This window comes from Nicotiana attenuata, chromosome 5 (assembly GCF_001879085.1).
Source record: "Nicotiana attenuata strain UT chromosome 5, NIATTr2, whole genome shotgun sequence".
Taxonomy (NCBI): domain Eukaryota; kingdom Viridiplantae; phylum Streptophyta; class Magnoliopsida; order Solanales; family Solanaceae; genus Nicotiana; species Nicotiana attenuata.
In genome coordinates, this window is record NC_031993.1 from 22,194,432 (window position 1) to 22,217,974 (window position 23,543).

The window sequence follows — 23,543 nt, forward strand, 5'->3', positions numbered from 1 at the left end:
CGAGTCTGGACCCTTTTACGTTCGAAGCACCGTCCGTAAAGAGGGTCCAGATTCCCGAGGATGTACCTGAGTTGACTAATAGTTCTCTTTCGACCTTGGGTACTAAGGCAGGTGTGAAGTCAGCCATGAAGTTTGCCAAGATCAGAGACTTGATGGCTGTTCAGAGGTTGATACTCAATATCGTACCCGCTGATTTCTACGGCCCATTTGGCCAATCGTCTCGAAAGTTCGGGCTTATACAAAATATGTTGAAGGGGATAAGTCATTACAACACATATGGGATGACATTGAAAGTATGGTTTTAGCTTCCTAGAGGCGTTTATCAAAGTAAACGCTAATTTTTCTAGATGGGGATATCTAGTTTCGGCCTCTCCTAAGATCCGACTAACATAATAGATAGGGAATTGCATACCTTGTTCTTCTCTGACCAGGACTCCACTTACCGCTATCTCCGATACTACCAGATACAAGTAAAGTTGCTCATCTGCCCTCGGCGTGTGAAGCAGCGGCGGGCTCGCTAAGTACCGCTTAAGCTACTCCAAGGCCTGTTGGCATTTCGGGGTCCATGTGAAGTTATCTTTTCTTCAGCGGCTATGCGCCCCCTTAACCTCTGCATGACCTTTACTTTGTCTACTACCGTGATGTCCTCGATAGCTTTGATTTTGTCGGGGTTGATCTCGATTCCTCGATTGGATACCATGAAGGCGTGAAATTTCCTAGAGCCGACCCCGAATGTTCATTTTTCTGGGTTGAGCTTCATGTTGTATTTCTTTAGTATACCGAATGTTTCTTGCAAATACTTCAAATGATCCCCTGCTCGCGGGGACTTAACTAGCATGTCATCAATATAAACTTCCATAGATTTCCCTATTTGTTCCTCGAACATTTAGTTTGCTAGGCGTTGATAAGTTGCACAAGCATTTTTTAGTCCGAACGACATTACATTATAACAGTAAGTCCCATACTTAGTGATGAACGAGGTCTTTTCCTGGTCTTTCTGGTTCATCTGTATTTGGTTGTACCCCAAATAAGCATCGAGAAAACTAAGGATCTCCTGGCCGTTCATGGCATCGATCACGCAATTGATATTAGGCAAAGGAAAAGAATACTTGGGGCATGCTATATTTAGGTATTTGTAATCTACACACATTCTAAGTTTGTTCCCCTTCTTAGGGACTACTACTACGTTTTCTAACCATTCGGGATATTTTACTTCCTGGTTGGACCCTATTTTGAGAAGTTTGGTTACCTCGTCTTTGATGAAAGTGTGTTTGACCTCGGATTGGGGTCGTCTTTTTTGCTTCACCGGATAGAACTTCGAGTCCAGGATTAGCTTATGGGTGGTGATTTCTGGTGGGATCCCTATCATATCAATATGGGACCAAGCAAAGCAATCCATGTTAGTTTTAAGGAATTGAATAAGTTTTCCCCTGAGCTCGGGGGCTAGCCCCGTGCCCAAATATACCTTTCGTTGGGGCTGGTGTTCGACCAGTATGATTTGTTCCAGCTCTTCGACCATTGACTTGGTGGCATCGTAATCATCAAGGACTATGAAAGATAAAGGAACCCCATAGTCATCATCCTCGTCAGTCCCCTGCTTCTCTGATTGGGTCGAGGCCGGTGTCTGTGGTTGCTATTTGACTTCCTGTTTTCCCTTCGAATTTGACCCCTTCATTGATGAGAGTGCCGATATCGGTATTACTTCGTCGAAGGCAAACATTTCCTTGGTGGCGGGTTGTTCTCCGTAGAATGTTTTGACTCCATCTACCGTCGGGAACTTTAGAATCTAGTGAAGGTTCGAGGGCACCGCCCTCATGTTGTGGATCCATGGCCTCCCGAATAGGGCATTGTACCTCATATCTCCCTCTATCACATGGAACTTTGTATCTTGGATGGTCCCAGCCACGTTCACTAGTAAAGTTATTTCGCCTTTGGTGGTTTCACACGCCATGTTGAAGCCGTTCAGCACTCGGGCTGGGGGCACAACCTGATCCTGCAGGCCGAGTTGTTCTACGACCCTTGATCGAATAATGTTGGCCGATCTACCTGGATCAATTAAAACACGTTTAACTTGAGTCTTATCATAAGTACAGATATTACCAGTGCATTGTTATGTGGTTGCACAATACCTTCTGCATCCTTGTCATTGAAAGGCAAGGTTCCTTTGGGTACGTGATCCCGAGTTCGCTTCTCCCTTGTAACCGACACCTTAGTGCGTTTTAATACGATCCTTCAGGAATATCGACCCCTCCAATAATCATGTGAATCACGTGTAGTGGCTCTTCTTGCTCGTTCTGTCTGTTTGAATACCTGCTTTTGAAGTGATTCTTGGCCCGATCGCTTAAGAACTCCCGAAGGTGCCCCTCGTTGAACAACCGGGCTGCTTCCTCCCTTAGCTGCCTGCAATCTTCTGTTCTATGGCCATGGGTGCCATGATATTTGCACATCTTATTGGGATTTCTCTGGGCTGGATCGGTCTGCAGAGGTCGAGGCCATCTAGTATCTTTGATACATTCAATGGCTGATACGATGGCAGATGCATCAACATTGAAGTTATATTCTGATAGTTGTAGTGTTTCTTTGGGCCCGACGTCCCTGTTGAAATCATTCTTGATTATGAGCCCCCTAGAGTTCTGATCTCGATCATTTCGTCTTTTACCTCGAATAGTGTTGCGCCCAGGCTCGTTGCTTCTCCGGTCTCTATTGTATGGCTGGTAGCGATCCCTAATCAAGCTTGGTTCTCGGTCGATGTCCCTTTTAACTCTATCGATAGACCTGATAGGATAAACGGACCCGGAAGGGCTCCCTAGCTGATCGCCTTCGACCCTAATTTTTTATCGGTATCGATTATGCACATCGGCCTAGGTAACAGCTGGGTATTCGATCAAGATCTGCTTTAGCTGCTGTGATGCCACCGAGCTTCGTACGTTTAGTCCTTGGGTGAAGGCCTGAACGGCCCAATATTCTGCGACCGGTGGTAGATCCATACATTCCGTTTGGAACCAAGACACAAACTCTTTGAGCGTCTCGTTATCTTTCTACTTTACCTTAAAGAGGTCCGATTTCCTAGTCTCGACCTTTATAGCCTCTGCGTATGCTTTAGCGAAGGAGTCTGCAAGCATAACAAAAGAATCAATGGAGTTGGGTGGCAAGTTATGGTACCATATCATCGCTCCCTTCGATAGTGTCTCCCTGAACTTCTTCAACAATACAAATTCGATCTCTTCGTCCTCTAGATCGTTCCCTTTAATCGCGCATGTGTAAGAAGTGACATGCTCGTTTGGTTCGGTCATTCCATTATACTTGGGAATTTCTGGCATGCGGAACTTCTTAGGAATTGGTTTAGGGGTTGCGCTCGGGGGGAAAGGTTTTTGCACGAACTTCTTCAAATCCAAACCCTTCAAAATCGGGGGTGCCCCCGGAATTTGATCAACCCTGGAATTATAGGTTTCCACCTTTTTGTCATTTGCTTCAATTTTCTTCTCCCCCGATTCAATTCGCTTTGTTAGTTCCTCGAGCATCTTCATGATTGCGGGATCGGTCCCTGATTCACATCCATTCGATCTCTTTGGAACCTATTCGGCCCTACAAACAACTTCCTGTGATGGCTCGGGATTGATCCTTCTTGGTGCATGGTTCTGGTTTTGGAGTTGTGCTATTGCAGCTTATTGAGTCTGCAACATTTCGAATATCACTCGAAGACTTATCCCACCTTCTTCATCGCCCCGTATGTTCTGATCAGTTGGTCGAACGTCTCTACGGACGCTACTTTCAGGATCGACTACCAAATTCACATTAGTGACAATATGGGAACTGACGTCGATTGGGTCTACGACTGGGAATCCATCGAGGTCAATGGGAGGCACTCCATTCCCTGGGGCGGCTATGTTGTTGTTCTCTCCATGGAGACCAAGTCCATTATCTGTGTGTGTGGGTGCTACTTGAAAGTTTGACATGCTGATCATGGAATCAAAGATACTCACAAGAACATGTATAAAATAATGTGTGTTACAAAAGTTAGTACCAGACAATCACTATTATTCTTAGCTCCACGGTGGGTGCCAAACTGTTTACCCTAAAAAGGGATAATAATTGAATTTATACGTGGCTTTAAGGACATGTGATTTTACTTGGCCCTCGAGCTAGGTCGCCCTCGAACCAAACGAATATTCTACTGAAAATATGAACATAGCAACAGAATAGTGAAAGCTCAAGAGAAAGGTGGTATATTGCGTTGTATTGCGTGTTTTATGTTTTTTACAAATCATCAGACCCCTTTTATATAGTAGGGGAGTCCTACCTTTGATACAATTCTAAGTATAGTAAGAATCCCATGATTAGCTAATTAATCACCCTCTTCTTGATACGTGCCGAAATTTCCGCAGTGATCCTCGCCCGATCACTGATATTTTGGCTTTCCGTTACTTGGCTCGGTAAACTTCCCTCGATCTCTATCTTGAATGGTTTCAATCTTGGCCTACCTCGAATTGTATCTATCTCTGGGTCTCGAGCTTGGCAATCTAACTTCATACCGTGGTCCGATATAACATGGGGTCGAGTCTTGGCATGCCTCGTTCTAGAATAAGACCGATTTTGACCGTATACAGACATAACCAACCAATACCAAATATGTTGTTGATGATTAATTGATAATGAATATAATTCATAGAAAACCAAAAAAATAGATACTGATAACTTAAATAGTAAAAGAAAATATTTAATTCGATCGATCTTATCTAATACACAAATCATATGCTAATAGGAAAAATAGAGGGGGTTGAACTGGAAATATATCATTTGCTTTCCTTTCCGCAGGAACCCCCAGAGAGCGAGGAACAGCAGAAAGGAACTTTGATGGAAACAGGGAAAGTGATAGTGGAAAAAGTAGGAGGGAAGTCAACAGTTACAAAGTGCTTCTCAAAGTATCCCCTCAAATTCATCATCCCCAGAAAGGTAGGTCTGTTAATCAACTATCTCTTTGTATGCTTATGCTCGTCTTCACTAATCATGGATTATTTTACACTCGATACTCTATTGATAATTCTGGTTTAAAAGGGCAGCTCGGTATTCACCCAGTATCAGGGGAAGGGTCGCATCCAAGGGGTGTGATATAGGCAGCCGACACTACAGGTCACAACATGGAGATAATTTTATCGGCTCCCTTCAGATACGGAAATCTATGGATTATTTTACACATGATAGAATGTGAGATAAGAATCGGCATGTTAGTAATAGTTGGATAATAAAAGTATCTAAAGACCTTCAATTAGTAAATCCTTACATAACAATCAATATATTATTGTTCATTTCATAACAATCATCTCCCTTCATTATTTTGCACTGCATTAACAATTCTGCATTATAATTCGGCATTACTAGACCATAAACCAAACGACCATTCCCTTGAGACATCATTTTCCAGCTTTTATAAAAGTTGGTATTTGGTGGAAATTTAATACACCTATTTAGCTCAATATGCACTATATCTGCAATACAATTGCCTCTGTCATTGAAAGTGATAATCTTGATTTGTTTTTCTCAATTTCATTGTTTGTTTTAGGTGGGTTCTTCTGAAACAGATGCTGTTTGGATTTACACCATCACTTATGGTGGAGGAATTGTCTCTGTAAGTCACCTGCTCCCCTTCCCCCTACCCAATCCCCAGAACCCAGGATTGTAAGTTTGTTCTTAGGAAATTGTGGCTGTTAAAAAATAGATTTTCTTACTAGCATTATGGTGATTCACATTCTGGCTATGTTGCTCGGACTCTCCGAAAATGTGGCCGAATACGTGTCGGATCCTCCAAAAGTAGTGCATTTTTGAAGGATCCGACATGGGTTCGGCTACATTTTGGAGAGTCCGCGCAACATAGCTCTGTGGGTTTTATTTTGTCGAAGACATAAATAAGTAAATTAATTGTGCCCTCTTTAATAACTTATGCTTTTAGATAAAATAATCAAACATTTCAACACTGCATCAGAGAGACAAAGATTCTTTGCTAGAGTCTCGACGCCACCTACTATCAAAAAGAATTTTCACGTGCTTTGGCAAAAAGAAAAATAATCAGTCCTGTAGCTGAGGGAATGTGTGATCTGGCTAACAACTTAAGCTTTTAGATGAGATGATCACACATTTCAATAGTATTTATTTAGTGTATATGATTAAAGCTAATGTAACATTGGTATATGTTTACTTCTAGGGAGATTCTATAGCATGTGATATTACAGTTGGAGATTGTTGCACCACTGTTTTGACCACTCAAGCTTCTACTAAGGTTAAAGTCTTTGGAAGTTTGATTATTTTTAAATAGATAGGTTGATTACTTCTTCATGCATAAATGTTCTTAGCAGGCGGAGCCAAGATTTCAAGTTTATGGGTTCGGGATTCTAATCGTCTTAAGTTATTGGGTTTAAAATTAATAATTTATCCATATTCAATGGATTTTTAAAGACATATACAGGGTTTGAACCAAAGTTACTGGGTTCGGCGAACCCGCGGCACTCTAGCTCCGCCCCTGAGCATGGTGCTTCCGAGCTTGTTACACATTTTATTGATACAGTAAAATTTCCGGTGCAGGTGTACAAAGCCGTGGGATCGAAGAGCTCTGAACAAGTGTTGGAGGTAATGCAATTATGAGGAAATGTGTAATAAATTGTTCTTCTTTGTGTTTTTATAGGTTTAGATCTTCTTAGTTCATTGTGGAGCAATTCCAAAAGTTTGGTCCTGGTTTACGGCAAGAAATTCTAAAATCTACTTTATGCATACAAAAAATAAAATCAGGCTTACTGACAGTTATTTTATTGAACTTGATGATGCAGAAAAAGTAAACGAATGATAAGTTTTGGAGAGATAGCTGAAGGAGAAGAAAAAAGAAAAGAAAAGGAAAATGAGAACCTGAAATTGGTGTCAGAACGGTGAGGTTGAAATTGTGTGATAATGGAGTCCTAGAGGTTGAAAGATTTTGTATTAGTTAATAGGGGGAGATCACGAGATGATAAATTATTTGAGGTAACTTTCCTTCATAATACATTCTTATGTATTTTAAGAAGTTGATATAGACTTATAAATGAAAAGTCATGAAAAAAGGATACATAACAGCTTTCAAATGCAGCCATAAGAAAAGGATACTATGGTGTGATCGTCGGCTCTAAATTATATAAAGGTATCCGTCTTGACATTCTTCAACAGCACTTCCAATTAATTAGGAACAAGACAGAGAATATATAGCTTCATCAAAAAAAGAATATATAGCTATCTATTTTTTTTTGTTAACGGATGACCGATAATGAGGCTTGTTGGAGAACATGTAGCAAGTCCTAAAGAGCATATCATTATCTTCTTTTTGTTATTTGTTCTTTTCTTTGGGCTCATTTCAACTGTCTCATTTGATACGTTGCTAGAACTCTTAGTAAAAGTGGCTGTTTATGCCATGCAGTAGGCAAGAATAGGAAGCAATGCCTTTTTGGCTGTAATTCCAGATCCAGTCACCTGTTTCTCCACAGCAAAATATTCTCAGAGGCAAGTGTTCAAAGTTGTCTCAGACTCAAGTTTGCTTCATGTTGACTGGATAACTAGTGGCCGTCATGAAAGAGGAGAAAAATGGGATTTTGATCTTTATAAGAGCACGAATGACATCTTTCATAATGGTGATGAGCCTTTGTTTCTTGATACAGTAAGCTTCTTCCTTTTATCAGTCCAGAAATTTTTACTTAATGTATTGCAAGTAGCATAAATTCTTTAATAAGAAAAACTGTATCAGCTGTTTTTCAGTCTGTTCTTTCCGTAGCAAGAAATCTAGATGATAGTCATATAAGTATGAGTTTCCCCTTCAGGCTAATTGAAATTGTCACAACCCCAAATCACCCCGATCGTGATGGGCCTATCGCAGTACTAGGCTAGCCGATTCGACATTTACAACATATAAGGGTCTTTTTCTTAATTCATTTACTGATGATATATTATCACAAATCTTCCGTTTAAACATTTCAAAACAAGCGGAAAATATGCAAAACATCACACTGCCCGATCCCGGTGTCACTAGTCATGAGCCACTAAAGATACAATCTGATACTGTCTACTCAATACAAGATGAGTCTGATAAAAACAAATACTAAAAGGTAGGAAGGAGAAAGGCAGGGCTGCGGACGCCATGCAGCTACCTTGCTAACTCCGGAAATGCTCTGAAAGAAAGGAACAACTCTCACTCGGATGCACTAGCACCTGGATCTGCACACAAGGTGCAGGAAGTAACGTGAGTACGCCAATTCATTAAGTAACAATTATAAATAAAGGTTGAGTGCAGTGACGAGCATTTAAAATCATATACATCTCAAAACATAAAAGCCTCAGTGGGAATAACAAGATCAAATAAGTAATTAAATTATGAACATCTAGTAAAAACTCCAGTTTCAATGAAAGTTGTTTAAAACATTTGTTCAACATTTTCCATAGAGGCTCAGTATAAAAGAAGAGTGAAAACAGTAATTTCATAAAACAAGCCCCTCGGGCAAAGTATCACTCCTATATACATAGCCCCTCGGCAAGCCTCTCAGTCACTCGTGACTCAACTCTCATCAATCAGCATTCACACTCAGCACTCACGCTCAATAGGTACCTTATAATAACCGCAGCGGCGTGCAGCCCGATCCATAAATATATAGTTGACTGCGCTCACTAGGGGTGTGCAGATTCCGGAGGGGCTCCTACAGCCGAAACGCTATATCGCTGCGGCGTGCAACCCGATCCAACATATCGCTGCGGCATGCAGCCCCATCCATATATATATATATATATATATATATATATATATATATATATATATATAACGCTTCGGCGTGCAGCCCGATCCCTAACTATCCTCACAATCCGGCCCTCAGCCTCACTCACTCATCAACCTCACAAGCCACTCGGGCATTTAAGTACAAACTCAGGGAACTCAGCCCAAAATACTTTTATATATTAAAAATAGAGTGATGAACAAGATTTAAACAATAAACAGGTATAAACCATGTCTGAGGATAAAGCTTTCTATCACAACAATGTGAGGATAATAGTAAAATACCCCTGAGGGTCCAAACAGTACGACACAAGGCCCCAAACATGGCATTCAACCTAAGTTAACAGAGTTATTTCGAAAACACATAGATATCATATAGAGTTTATAAAATATGATACTCTACAGTTGCCACGGGACGAACCAAGTCACAATCCCTATTGGTGCACGCCCACACGCCCGTCACCTAGCATGTGCGTCACCTCATTTATCAAAGTAGTACGAAATTTCGGGGTTTCATACCCTCAGGTCTAGATTTACAATCGTTACTTACCCCAACCAGACGAAATTCTACCCCGCGATGCCCTTGCCGCTCCACTCGGCCTCAAATCACCCCGAATTTATCCAAAATCAGAATCATATCATCAATACATGCTAAAGGAAAAAGCTCACGCGAAAATTATCAAATAAAATCAAAATTTCTGAAATTGGCAAAACCCGACCCCCGGGCCCTCGTCTCGGAATCCGATAAAAATCACAACACTAGAATCCTTATCCCCTCGCGAGTCTATACATACAAAATTTACAAAAATCTAACTTCGTTTGACCCCTCAATCAACCAATTTTAACTCTCAAGATCCAAGCCCTAATTCCCCAATTTTCACCCTTAAATCCAACAAATTCCAAGCTTAATCTACTGAAAATCACCATAGAATCGAGTCTTAAGTTCAAAAGTCTTACCTCAACAAGTTTCCCCTTGATTCCCTCTTCAAAACCCTCCAAAAACTTCAATCCCGACTTAAAAAATGGTGGAATGGGCCAAATTTCGCGAAGGGGAACTTATATACTTTCTGCCCAGCGATTTCCACATCTGCGGTCTCCAAGTCGCTTCTGCGACGCCGCACCTGCGGAAAATCAATCGCAGGTGCGATCCTCACTTAAATCCCAGAACCCGCTTCTGTGGTCAACTTCCCGCTCCTGCGGTCTCGCAGGTGCGGTCCTTTGTGCGCACCTACGGATTTCCCTCAGTTCTAAATTGTCCGCATCTGCGGCCTCCCTCTTGAACCTGCGATCCCCAAACTGCAGGTGCGGATATGACAGAAGCAGCAAAATCTGCTGCATTAACTCAATGCCAAACTTTCCGTCAACCACCCAAATTCAACCGGAGGCCTTGGGGACCTCAACCAAACATACCAACAAGTCACATATCATTCAAACTTACACAAACCTTCGGAACACTCAAAACAACATCGAAAAAATCACCCTCGGATTCAAGCCTAAGGATTTCCAAACTTCCGAATTCCGCAAACGATGCCAAAACCTATCAAGCCTCGTTTGAATGACCCGAAATTTTGCACACACGTCACAAATGACACTACGGACCTGCTCAAATTTTCAAAATTTCATTCCGACCCCGATATCATGATTTCCACTGCCGACCAGAAAATGCCAAATTTCCAATTTCGCCAATTCAAGCCTAAATCTACCACGGACCCCCAAATTACATTCCGAACACGCTCCTAAGTCCAAAATCACCTAATAAAGCTATCCGAACTATCAGAATTCACATCCGAGATTTTTACACATAAGTCAACATCCGGTTGACTTTTCCAACTTAAGCTTCCAAATAACAGACTAAGTGTCTCATTCCACTCCAAGATCACTCCGAACACAACAAAACCAACACGATATAATAAAATACAGCTGAACAACACACAAGGAAGCAGAACTAGGGGAAACGGGGTTGTAACTCATGAAACGACCGGCCGGGGACTTAGACGGGATTTTTCATTCATTGTCCTATTTTTCAAAACCTAAGCTTCAAGAGGCGATTTTCCAAGGGCTAGTTCTTCCCCAAATCATAGGTAAATGATTCTTAACTCATTTCTTTCAATCTGTTACATCTTTTTACAAGATTTCATCCTAGAATCTAGGGTTTTTCATGGTGAATTGGGTATTTTTGGGTAGAACTTAGGAATTTCAGAATTTGGGGATTTAGATCTCAAATTGAGGTCGAATTCCAAAACCAATTATATATCCAGGCTCGGGGGTGAACGGGTAATCGGGTTTTGGTCTGAACTTCGAGTTTTGACCAAGCGGGCCCGGGATCGGTTACTTTTTGGGGAAAATGTTAGGAAACCTATAATTGTGTATTGAGATTGATTTCTTTAGCAATAATTGATGTTATTAAGTTAATTATGACTAAATACGAGTGGTTCGTAGGTGGAATCTAGAGGAAAAGCGGTGATTGAGGCTTGATTTTGGCCGTGGAATCGAGGTAAGTGTTGTGGCTAACCTTAGCTTGAGGGATTAGGTGTTGTTGCCTTATTTTGGTGGTTGAGTACAACGTATAGGTGAGGTGACGAGTACCTATACGTTGTCGTCGAGTCATAGCATACGAGTGAGTCTTATACTTGTGACTGTTGTATTCTTTATTCGTACTGTTCATGCTTAAATTGGTTATTCTTCATGTTAAACAAATCTTATCATGTTTTCCTGGAATTAGATATTGGTTGAGTATTGACTCAATTGTAGATTTATATTGTGAAATTTAACATTGAAATGAGGTTGGTTATTGATGATTTCACTTGCCGACTTGTTATTGTTCTGCTGTTTGGGTGAGGAAGAGTATAAAGCACGAAGGGTGATGCCGTCTAATGTTTTGTGAGTGAGTGATAATGCACGAAGGGTGATGCCGTGCCATATTCTGTGAGTGTTAATGCACGAAGGGTGATGCTGTGCCATATCTATGAGTGTTAATTCACGAAGGGTGATGCCGTGCCATATTCTGTGAGTGTTAATGCCAAAGAGTGATTTCGTGCCATGTTATGAGAGAGTTAATGCACGAAGGGTGATGCCGTGCCGTTTCTACTATTTCATATGGTGAGAATGAGAGTAAAAGCACGAAGGGTGATGCCGTGCACTTGTTACTATGTTACTACTTTCGTTGGTGCAAAGCATGATATTTACAGCGTTCCTTTACTATACTATTGTCAGGATCTGATATTCCCCTCAGCATGTTTTCCCCCTTCCTGTTATTATCTGCTACATTTCCGTTTGTTGTTATTTTCTCGTATATGACTTAACTACACAGGTTCATGTTATTGTTGTGTCCTAGCCTCGTCACTACTTCGCCGAGGTTAGGCTCGGCACTTACCAGTACATGGGGTCGGTTGTACTGATACTGCACTCTGCACTTTCTGTGCAGATTTCGGTACCAGATCTTGTTGATCAGAGTTGGGTTGCTGCCTTCAATCCATCAGGAGACCCAAGGTAGATCTGCCATCGTTCGCAGACCTTGGAGTCCCCTTCCATATATCCTAGCTTCGTTGTTTTCTTATATTTCGAGAACAGATGTATTTCCTTTAAACTAGTATTTGTAGTAACTCTTAGAGGTTCGTAATTTGTGGCACCAGATTTTGGGTAGTCGTGTATTAGTGTTTAGATTGGTTATAAATTTCCGCACTTCTTTACCTTGTTTTGGTTTAAATTATTGTTATTTATTGTTTTGGATAACGGTTAGCGTATTAGATCTTTATCTGTTGGCTTTCTTAGCATCCTAAAAGTTAGGCGCCATCACGATCCCGACGGTGGGAAATTCGGGTCGTGACATAGACTAAGAACAATAGTGTAACATCCTCGCCTCAAGAATTGACTCATAAGCACCATGCATTATTCACAACTTACTCACTTGCTCTAACATGGAGATCAAGAATTACCTTTCCTTCATGAATAAAGTTCCCTCACACAACAAAAGAGAGTAGTACCACAAATAATAAAATTCAAGAACAATTGGGAACTAAAGATAGAAAGAATTCACTCGCTCTCAGAAATGACATTCATGTGCCACAGAGATGCACCATAGGCTTGCCCGTAGTGTAGTACTCTACAAATTGAGCTCATTTAGTCAAAGATCAAGTAGGACTTTAAACTGGTTGTAATGTAGGCTACGGGATGGGTAAGATACATTTAGATATAAGAGTGACTACACCCCTCCCCGAAGCACTTTAATACATACATTTTAACATTCAAAAATCCCACACTTATGTCAAACCATAATCCACCTTGACATCAACATGCATTAACTCGCTTCTTCTTTAAGCACAATTACATCAAGAGTTACCACTTATCAATGAATATTTTGCACAATAATACAACTATTTTTGTTCTTTTCTTATTCAGCTCAAGTAGCTCTTACTTTTTCAAAACAATGCACCTTTCTCCTTATTTCATTAGATCCACTCAAAAGCCAAACCAATCACCCCACACTTCAACTTTCACAAAGTTCATAGTGATTTCAAGTGCTCTTGGGAGGTACAAGGTTCAAAAAGATGTTCAATTCAAACAAATGGGTAAGGCTTGTAATGTGGTTGCCAAAGAAACAGGATTACATGATCAAAAGGGTTAACTAAGATACATAACAATTAGGTGGGTAACAACATATAGCTGGCTCAACAAAGAAATGCCTATATCACTTCCAAGACTGAATAAAACAATAAGTTCTACATCAAATGCAATGCACAAAATAACACAAAATCTCACACACACATGGCATATGACTCACTTAGGGTTGGCCTCATTAAGACACTCTAGTCAAAGCAATTAAGCAAAGTTAAGATCATACAAATTAAGGTACTTATACACGATTCAAAAACTAAGCCTAAGCATCACAACTAAAGCACTTACTATTCTCAAGGCATAACGAAGTCAAGAGACATTGCTTCCCATTGAAATCATAGCACAAGGTTCCCTACACCTAACAAAATAAAAACTAACTACACCCGGTTCAAACAAAAACCCTTGGAAGTGAACCGCGGTACAAAAACAAAACCATGGGGGAATGAATACACTACCTAACAAAAGAAAATCTTTTTTGGTATTTTTCTTTCGACTTTAATCTCTCAAGAAATCCCTCGACTGATATCCATCGTCGGGAAAAATAAAAAATTATTAAACTTTTATGGTTTTCAATTTTTTTCTTGTCTCTACTACTAAATCTGACACAACTAACATACATACATCATACAAATATATCCCCACCCCACACTTTAAGTTGTGGAATGTCCCCGTGACACACAACTAAAAAGCATAAGGTAAAGGAAACTTCCCTGAATTTTCTTCTTTTTCGAGAACTTATGAACTCCACCCCTAATCCTGAACTCCTTCTTTGTTTTCGATCCTTGGGATTCTTTACGGAGCTCATTAAACTCAATTCTTCTGAGAATACCTGCAAGACCCGCTCTTTTCTTTCTTTCTTGTCCTCATCTTGAGCGGTGAATTGCTCGTTCATGATCATCCTCAACTTGTTCCTACATTCTTTCACAAGATCAATCCATGTATCTTCCTGTAAATCCCCAAAAATATAATCCACATGATCAAAGTTAGAATAAGTAAACAAAGAGGAAAGGTCAAGTGGATATTCCTCTGGTATATCCAAGACCATTCGTTTCTCATTCTCTTCTACTACATGTTGAAAAGGTGGAAAGGTGGATGTGGGTTTAAACTCTTCTTCCGTTGCTTCACACTCAACCACAGCCTTATTTTCGATCATCTCAGTTGAATCATAGTCCTCTTGAACAGTGAAAAGCTCTCTCTGTGGATGCTCATCCTCTTGGGTAGACTCATTCTCACAGGGTATCTCCTCCATATATTCACCATCACAATGCAATGAGCTTCCTGACATTGTGCTTGCCAATTGACTCACTTGCGAGTTAGGTTGTTAATGGCTTCATCATCTTGTGTAAATCTCTCTAACGACTTATTTATGAACTTATACACAAGCTCTTCCAAACTATAATTCTCCCCTTGAGGTGGTTGTCTCACTTTGCTTTCACTATAGTAAGGGTATTCATCCCAACCAGAGTCAAGATCGTGCCCATATGAATCCTCATACCTGTATGGACAAGAAACAGAGTGAGACTGTTCAAAATACAAACCATCTGAAGAATACATACCTGCTTGACAGTCAACCCATAGATGATTTTCACCGCATTTAAAACACATAGCAGACCGCTGATAATATTCAGCTGCTAACTCTTCAACGATTTTCTTTGGCTGGTTGTACTCCATCTTCACAACATTTAGAGTTCAATATCTATAGTATCTTCTTCAACTTGTTAGGAAACTAAAAAAAATCTTGAAAAGAAGTTAACTAATAAAGAAAATAAAATAGAAAAGGAAAAAGAAAAGAAAAAAAACTAATACCTAATTCCTGAATTAGCACTACAAACTATTTCAAATACTATTGATTGCCAATCCCCTGCAACGACACCAAAATTTGACGAGCTTGAAACACACACTTAAATATGCTCTCTAGTCGAATATAGTAAATTAAAATATCGTATCCACAGGGATTGGAGTTAAACAATATTATCTAGTTTGTAACTAGATTGCTATCCAAGATGATCAACAATTGAGAGTTTTCTGATTTAAACTAAATTAACTAAGAGTCTAAACTATCAACTAATGACAGTCAAGGCAAGTAGTAGGCAGAGGAAGATATCAATTAGGACAAAATAGGGTTGATAGGATAGATGCAAGACAAATGTTTGAGATTTAACTCTAGATAATTCACTTCTAATGTTCAAGTGAGTCTCTCGAATTCACTTGGTTGTTAGTTCAATTGTTCAGTAGAAACTCCTCTCTCGATTAAGTCTCAACCTCAAAAGATAAACCAATTTTTAAGCATGTGAAAATATGCAAGAATTCATAGTGGATTGGTCTTTAGGAGAACCTCTCTTGATTATTCTCCTAACTAGGTTTGATTAACAATTCAACTAGCCTCTTTCGATTACTAAGAAGAATTAAATACTTCAACCAACAAAATATAAAGCAACAATATCACAAGTTATGCCTCTCTAGATTACATGAACTAGTGAGTATAGAAGCAACGATCAAAACATCCAAAATGATTCAATACATAAAAACTAGAGTTAATTATCCACAAACAAGTATCAATACACCAAATCCATCAAACCCTAAAGAAGAATTACTCCATGGATATGGAGAAATTCATCACAATTAAGTTTAAGTGAAAGGAAAATATAAAATATCCAAACCCTTGTCTTGAGTAAGGATGAATGGTGAAATCCTTGTGCTCTTGATTCTCCCTCTTCCTTAGCTTCCTTAGGTCTAAATTATGTCAAAGGTCTTCAAAATACTATTTTTTCAAGCATATATACCAAGTAGGGTGGGCCCAAACAATTAAACTTTATCCTATGCAAAAAAGGGCACTTTTCCTGGACAGGAAGTGTGCGCCCGCGCACCTGGAAGTGTGCCAGCGCACTTGGCCGCGCACATTTCACACTTTCTGCCCTATTTCCGTGGTCATGCGCGCCCGCGCACTTGACATGCACTTTTCACCCTGTTCTGTTGGGAATGTGAAAAACCGTAAAAGATGAAAGTTGTAGCTCTTTGAGTTAGCTTTCCAACCATATATTTTGGAGCCTAAATGAAGTTGTGAGAGAATAGTTATTTGCATTTTACTAGACATTGTGCAATATGCCTACTCGATTCTTCGTTTCGTTGCACTATCATCTATTGATCCCCGAACACGATCCCGACTTAATTGCTTGGGCTTTTACTCAGACTTTAAAGCTCCAAATCACTTGAATTCGTTCCATAACATCTACATAGCTCGGAATCACTCCTACAAGGCATAAAACACACAATTAGTGCAAAATACTGGCGATTAAAACTCAAACTCAACTAAAGTGCAGTAAATTAGAATGTAATAATCGACTAAAACATGAGATAGTAGCCCACCATCAGGAGACTCTTGCAAAACCCTACTACCCCTTGGGCACAACTCATTTCTCTAAAATATGCCCGAAAAAAGTATTATTAACACCTCTTTCATTTGGAAGGCTATTCTTAAAGGCTGGAAAGCTTGTAACAAAGGCATGTTATGGCATCCTTGTATAAACTCAAATATTAATATCTGGTCCTCCAAATGGATTTACAACTCTAATACCCTTAGAAATTCCATATACGACCCTCTTTGTAAGGATGACCAAAATCTTTCCCATTAAAAATCTTATTAAGAAGGACCAGTGGAATATCTCTAAATTTCTTTTGAATTGCCCTCCACTATTATTAATAAGATTGCGTCAACACCTTTACCTAATAATGTTCTAAACAAAGACATTGTGAGTTGGGGTCCAAACTCAAATGGATTATTTTCTACAAAATCTTGCTATAAGCTGTTAAATGCTAATAACACTTCACACACCACATTTAGCTGGATTTGTGTCACGACCCAATTTCCCCTCCGTTGGGTATCGTGATGGCACCTAGTCTTAGGGACTAGGGAAGCCTAACATTTACTGAATAACAACAATAACAAAGAAAATCTAACAGTTTGCAAAATTTATAATTTTCCAAAATCGGTAGTACAAGTCATAAGCTCTACATAGTTTGCTACAACCTCTAAATACAACTATTTGGAAAATAAATAGAAACAGTGTGAATATAAAGTATGAAGGTGACTTCGAAGCCTGCGAACCCAGCAACAGGTTTACCTTGAGTCTCCTCAGCAGCGGTCCGCACTGCTACTACCGATCAAAACCTGGATCTGTACAAAAATGTACTGAAGTGTAGAGTGAGCACACCACAGCGGTGCCCAGTAAGTTTCAACACTAACCTCGTTGGAGTAGTGACAAGGAACAGTCCAGACACCTACTGGTCTAATAATTGAACAAGTATAAATATAGGAACAATGCATGATTTCTACATGAAGACTACGAAATATGACTAACAATACAGTAGATACAATAAGAAAGGAAAAACGACAAGTATCAGCAGAGTACCATAATAAAGACACAGAAGAGTGAGCGGAAACACAACTTAAAACTGTGATCACAGATACAGCAAGGACGAATAATAATTCAGCAACTACGACAACTTTCACATCAGATTTTTAGCCAACAAGCTTCACGAAGTAATGAACCTCGGATAAATTACAACTCACGGGTCTCAAAACTAAACCATAACATTTGGCATCTTGTGCCCTCATCACACCTCATAATCATGCTGACAACTCGCGTGCCGAATAGAGCCACTATCACATAGGAGGCAAATAAACAGGGGTGTGCATCTATACTCAACAACATCAAGAAGAATTCTCATCCCGTAAGAATGTTTAACTAAGTGTATGATTGTGCAAGTGTCCTAACATATTTCATACAAGCTAGTAAGCATAAAGGAAACGAACGGACAACACGTAGAATATTTTCTCACAACTTCCACAAGATAAGATCACACAGATAAGGGTACCACTACACAAATATCAACAGAAAGGATGCCCCCAGGCCATCATAAATCATCATACATCAACCCCTGATACAACCCACCTTGTCGCGCCATGTGTGCAATAAAAACATATTGAGTGCCTGCCTTGTCTCGCCATACAAGCATTATAATGTTCCTACCTTGTCTCGCCACATGCGCAACCCCTATATATATATATATATATATATATATATATATATATCCCGCCTTATTACACCACATGTGCAAATATCAATAGTAACAGCAGCACGGCAGAAACCTCGTGCATCACAATATCATCAACCGCACGACAGAAATCTCGTGCACCACCAGAATAAGAACAATTGCAATAATGACAATAAATACAAGAACATGGCAAGTAAATCAACTCCAGAACTTTCGATTACAATGAGACGGTAAAACTAGCTTGCAAGGAATAACCACAATAAAGAATACTAGGTGTAATAAGAACAACTCAACAAGGGAGAAGATAATACGTAACAACGATCCCACAATACGTATTTCAACAACAAGGAAGCTACTACTGGTCAAATAATTCCAAATAAGGACCTGTCAACTAAATACAAGATATCTAAACTTCTTTTAAGGTTGGGCAACTACGAAGAATATACAACGAATTTCAATTAAGGATGAGCAGCGAAAAGATAATCATAGCCTCAATGAAGACTTAAAAAAATTACAGGAGAGATAAAAATGATTTCCCAATAAGACAAGCAGTTATGAAAAGATAGCATGATAATAGGAGAAGTAAAAATCTTCAATTAAGTCAAATAAGAGTCAAATAAGCAATAAGAGTGAATCCTAAAGCAATTAATTCTAATTTAGCATGTAGAGGTGAATCTAGTAAATAGGAACTCGGTCATATCAAGAACAACTTCGTACACAGTGAATATAAGGAGCTAAAAGCCCTAAAAGGCCAATTTTCCACAAATAAGTCCGAGTACGTACTAGTCACCTCGCGTACACTGACTACAATCAACATAGAAGACTCAAATCCTAAGAGAAAATCCCCCACACAAGGTTAGGCAAGATACTTACCTCAAAGAAGACAAAGAGATACTCTAAAATGAACTTCTCAGGTGAAAATACCTCCAGACTGCTCAAATATAATCAAAATAACTTAACAGCACAAATAAAACTCATAAGAAACTATTCCGGATCATAAAGTCTCAATCTTTAACAAAATTCAAAAATCGGTCCAAAAGTCGACCCCCGGGCCCACACCTCGGAACCCGACAAATTATACAAAACCCGAATACCCATTCCGATACGAGTTCAACCATACAAAATTATCTAAATCTGATACAATTTCGCTCCTCAAATCATGATTTTTCATTTTGAAAACTTTCTTCAAAAACCAACATTTTCCTCAACTAAAAACACAAATTAAATGATAAAAACAAGGATAAAATCATGGAATATATCAAATTCTAGGTGGAGAACACTTAACCAATCGATTTGCTTGAATAACCTAAAAAGAAGCTCCCAAAACCTAAAACTCAAAATATGGAGAAAATGGCCAAACCCTCGACTTAAATGTTTCTACCAAAACTTCCGTATCTGCGGACAAGCAACCGCATCTGCGGAGTCGCATTTGCGAGAAAGAGTCCGCATCTGCGAACTCAGCTAACCAAGCCTGGGACCGGATCTGCGGATATACAATTGCACCAGCGGCACTGCAGAAGCGAAAAGGGAAACCACAGAAGCGAGATAAATCGCAGGTGCGATCAATGGACCGCAAAAGCAGCCTACGCACCTGCGCGCCAGCCTCCGCAGAAGCAAGCAATCACCCAGGCCATCATGATCGCAGAAGCGGCCAGGCCCACGCAGAAGCGGAGCCGCACCTGCGCTCCATGGTCGCATGTGCGAAAACACCAGAACCAGACCTGTTCAAAACTATGCAAAACGTCCGAAACTCGTTCGAAACACGCCCGGGGCCCCTAGGACCCCGTCCAAGCATACCAAAAAGGGCCATACCCTAACATGGACCCACTCGAGATATCAATTCGCATCAAACAATGCCGAAACTACGAATCGCACCAAGAATCGAGCTTATGAACTTTCAAATCTCCAACTTCTAAAACTCGCGCCGAAACCTATCAAACCAACCCGGAATGACGCTAAACTTTGAAGACAAGTCCCAAATGACATGATAGAGCTGCTCCAACTCTCAAAATCACATTCCGACCCCAATATCATAAAAGTCAACCATAAGTCAAACTTCTCCATTTTCCAAACTTCAACTTTTTCAACATTTCGCCGAAATGCTCCAAATTACCTTACGGACCTCCAAATCCGAATCCGGACGCGCGCCTAAGTCTAAAATCACCATAAGAAGTTGTTGACATCATCCATAACTCATTCCGGAGCCATTTACACAAAAGTCAAATTCCGGTCAAACTCTCATCGCTTAAGCTCTCAAAACTAGATTTCTTTCTTCCAATTCGACTCCGAATCATCTGGTAACTGAATTCAACCATGCACGCAAGTCGACACACCTAATTTTAAGTTGTTCAAGACCATACGCCGCCGAACAAAGCTTAAATTCTCAAAAGGACCGGTCGAGTCGTTACAATTTGGGACCTCTGCTATTAACAAAATAAAATACTTCCTTTGGCAATGCATGCATAATTGTATTCCACGCCGAGCCTTATTAGCACATATTGGCATTAATATTGATGCCACCTGCACGATATGCAAGTAAAATGTAGAAGATATCTAGCATATCTTTCTACACTGCCCAGCTACTAAGCGCTTTTGGAACAGTATGGGCATTCCGCCTCAAACTATAGATAATAACTCTCAGTAGCTAATGAGCCTAAAAGAAAATTTCATTCGAAATTCTAATCATTCAACAGGTTGGGAGACCATTTTTCCTTTCTCCATCTGGAACATTTGGAAAAAAGGAATAACAACAATTTCAACAACCTAGATTTTGATCTTCATGCCCAAAAAGTTATACAACAAGCCCGAGAATTTAACTTCTTTACTGAAAAAAATCCTTTCAAAATTCATAAAATCAAGATTGAGATTAAGTGCGATAAACCACCGACTGGTACGGTCAAATTAAACATAGATGGTGCTTATTCAAAAACCACTATGGCAACTGGACTAGGTGGAGTTTTCAGATATAGCAATGGAGTCTGGATGTTGATTTTCATAAATCATGCCATGCAACATCATCCATGCAAGCTGAATTAATGGCTTTACAGGAAGGATTGAAGATTGCAAGAGAGATGAATTTCCTCAAAATGGAAACTGAAACAGATAACGGAAATCATCAAACTCTTATATGAAGACAATCAATATCTTTCTAACACTATTCTTGAATGCAGATTGTTAATGCACCAGCTGAAACTCCCAACTCTAAGACATAAGTTCAGAGAATGAAATGATGTAGCGCACCTATTAACTAAGGAAGATGTACAAAATTCTCCCCTACTAAGTATTTTTACCATGCTCGTCCACCCCTTTTTGTTGAGCCTGAATCAAACAAGAACAAACATGGAATTTGTAATAGTACTAAGTATCTTCCTACTACTGTTTGTAGTTGTCTAGCAACTTTATGCAGCAGTAATGTCCTCAGGGACTATGCATTATCTATGTAACCTTTTGTTTAGTAAAATAATCTCCGCCTTTTCCGTTCGAAAAAAGAAAAAAACACATGCTCATAAATTCACTACTTGACTTTTTAGGACGTAAGTAGATAAAAATTTATGTAGAAATTGTGTTATAAATTTTTTTATCTTCATAACCTATTGGTGGCGCTATATATATTTCCTTATGAAATGTTAAAGTGTAACCCTTATATCTAAAAGTAGTAGTTGTATATTATTTTCATCTCTTCTAGATGATAGCCCATTAAACAACATGTGAAAGGAGATCCCTTTATCCTTATTAGAAGTCTCGGATACCAACTCTGAAAATAAAACAATTCTTGAATGCATAGAGTACTTCTCCCTTGGATCATACCTATATGGCATAAATCTGGAATAATCAGATGGTTGCGGATATCAGATGATTAAACAAAAAATAACTTATTCTACGTACATATATTAGTATACGCGATATTTTGATTTTATAACAATACGCAGATAAAGTAATTATTGTTCAACACAACAAAAGCCCTTCACACAAGCACACACGCAGATAAATGAATCAGAACTATAATTATGTAAGCAATTTTTACCATAAATTAAAAATGAAGTTACTTTCTACCTTCTCAGCACGACGAGACCACCATATATATTTTTAGTAAATTCAAATATAAGTTGTCATAAATAACACATATCATGTTCTCATTTAGTCAAAGCACAAGATCTAACGCAAGATTATCTTGGAAGGCTAATTAATATTTTAGATAACAATCCTGGATGGTTAATTATTTTTTTTGCATTTTGGGATTACTAGTGATACCATCCTTGGTAAGACAACTAATCTCCGAAAAATCAATATATGTACTTTAACTTGCAAAAATACCCCTTCTTCATATCTTTTTTTTTGGTAATGAAGATATTTATTCCACCCTGTTTAAATGTTATTACAAATTGGGACTTTTCTAGGACACAAAGTTCCTAGCTTGTCCAGTTCAAAAGTAGAAACAACAAAAGGGGGCGGGGAGAAGTACAACATAGGATTTCCCAAAAAGTTCGAGTTGTTTCCATTTTTTGTCATAGCATCAGCCACTCCATTTGCTTCTCTGAAGACGTGAGTGACCTATGGCTCTCCTGCTCTAGTAAGCATCCATCTGCAATCAGTAATCAAGTTTTGATACAGACCATTATCGTTAGTTGGCATGTTAACTGGAGCACTGCAGTCCGTTTCAACCACTAATCGCCTAATGTTTTGTTGTATAGCTATTTTTAGACCCTGAATAAGGGCGAGGCCTTCCATGTATATGTTGGTAGCGTGAGGGATGGTCATGTTAAAACCTATAATCCAGTTACTTTCACAATCTCTGATAACCCCTCCAATACCACCCCTCCCGGGGTTACCTAAGCTAGAGCCATCTATGTTTAGTTTAAAGGTTCCCCGATCAGGAGGCTTCCATTTTATGTAGATGGTAGTCGTGGGGTTAGGACTCTAGATAGACTTTGTTAACAATTTAAACTCCGTTGCACTTTTAACGATGTTTTTTAAGGAGAGGGGAGATTTTATTATTATTAAAAATGAAGTTATTCCTATGAATCCAAATATGCCAAAGAGTAAAGGGCAGGATATCTGCCTTAGTTAAGTATCTGTTGAAAGAGGATTTTGTGTGGCA

General features: G+C 39.4%; 1 protein-coding gene across 4 annotated transcripts; it reads left to right on the plus strand.

Moving 5' to 3' along the window:
* Positions 4,790 to 7,745, plus strand: LOC109226318 (urease accessory protein D-like). 4 transcript variants are annotated; one of them, XR_002068030.1, is made up of 7 exons: positions 4,790 to 4,953; positions 5,561 to 5,626; positions 6,200 to 6,274; positions 6,577 to 6,621; positions 6,819 to 7,008; positions 7,112 to 7,162; positions 7,436 to 7,523. XR_002068030.1 is itself a non-coding variant. In XM_019391105.1 (5 exons), the coding sequence occupies exons 1-5, from the start codon at positions 4,855 to 4,857 to the stop codon at positions 7,730 to 7,732; spliced, it is 579 nt and encodes a 192-aa protein (XP_019246650.1). In that variant the 5' UTR covers positions 4,790 to 4,854; the 3' UTR covers positions 7,733 to 7,745. The 4 variants fall into 4 exon arrangements, 3 of the variants coding, with proteins under 3 accessions (XP_019246650.1, XP_019246649.1, XP_019246648.1); XM_019391105.1 differs by lacking the exons at positions 6,819 to 7,008; positions 7,112 to 7,162 and having other exon boundaries at positions 7,439 to 7,745; XM_019391104.1 differs by lacking the exons at positions 6,819 to 7,008; positions 7,112 to 7,162 and having other exon boundaries at positions 7,436 to 7,518.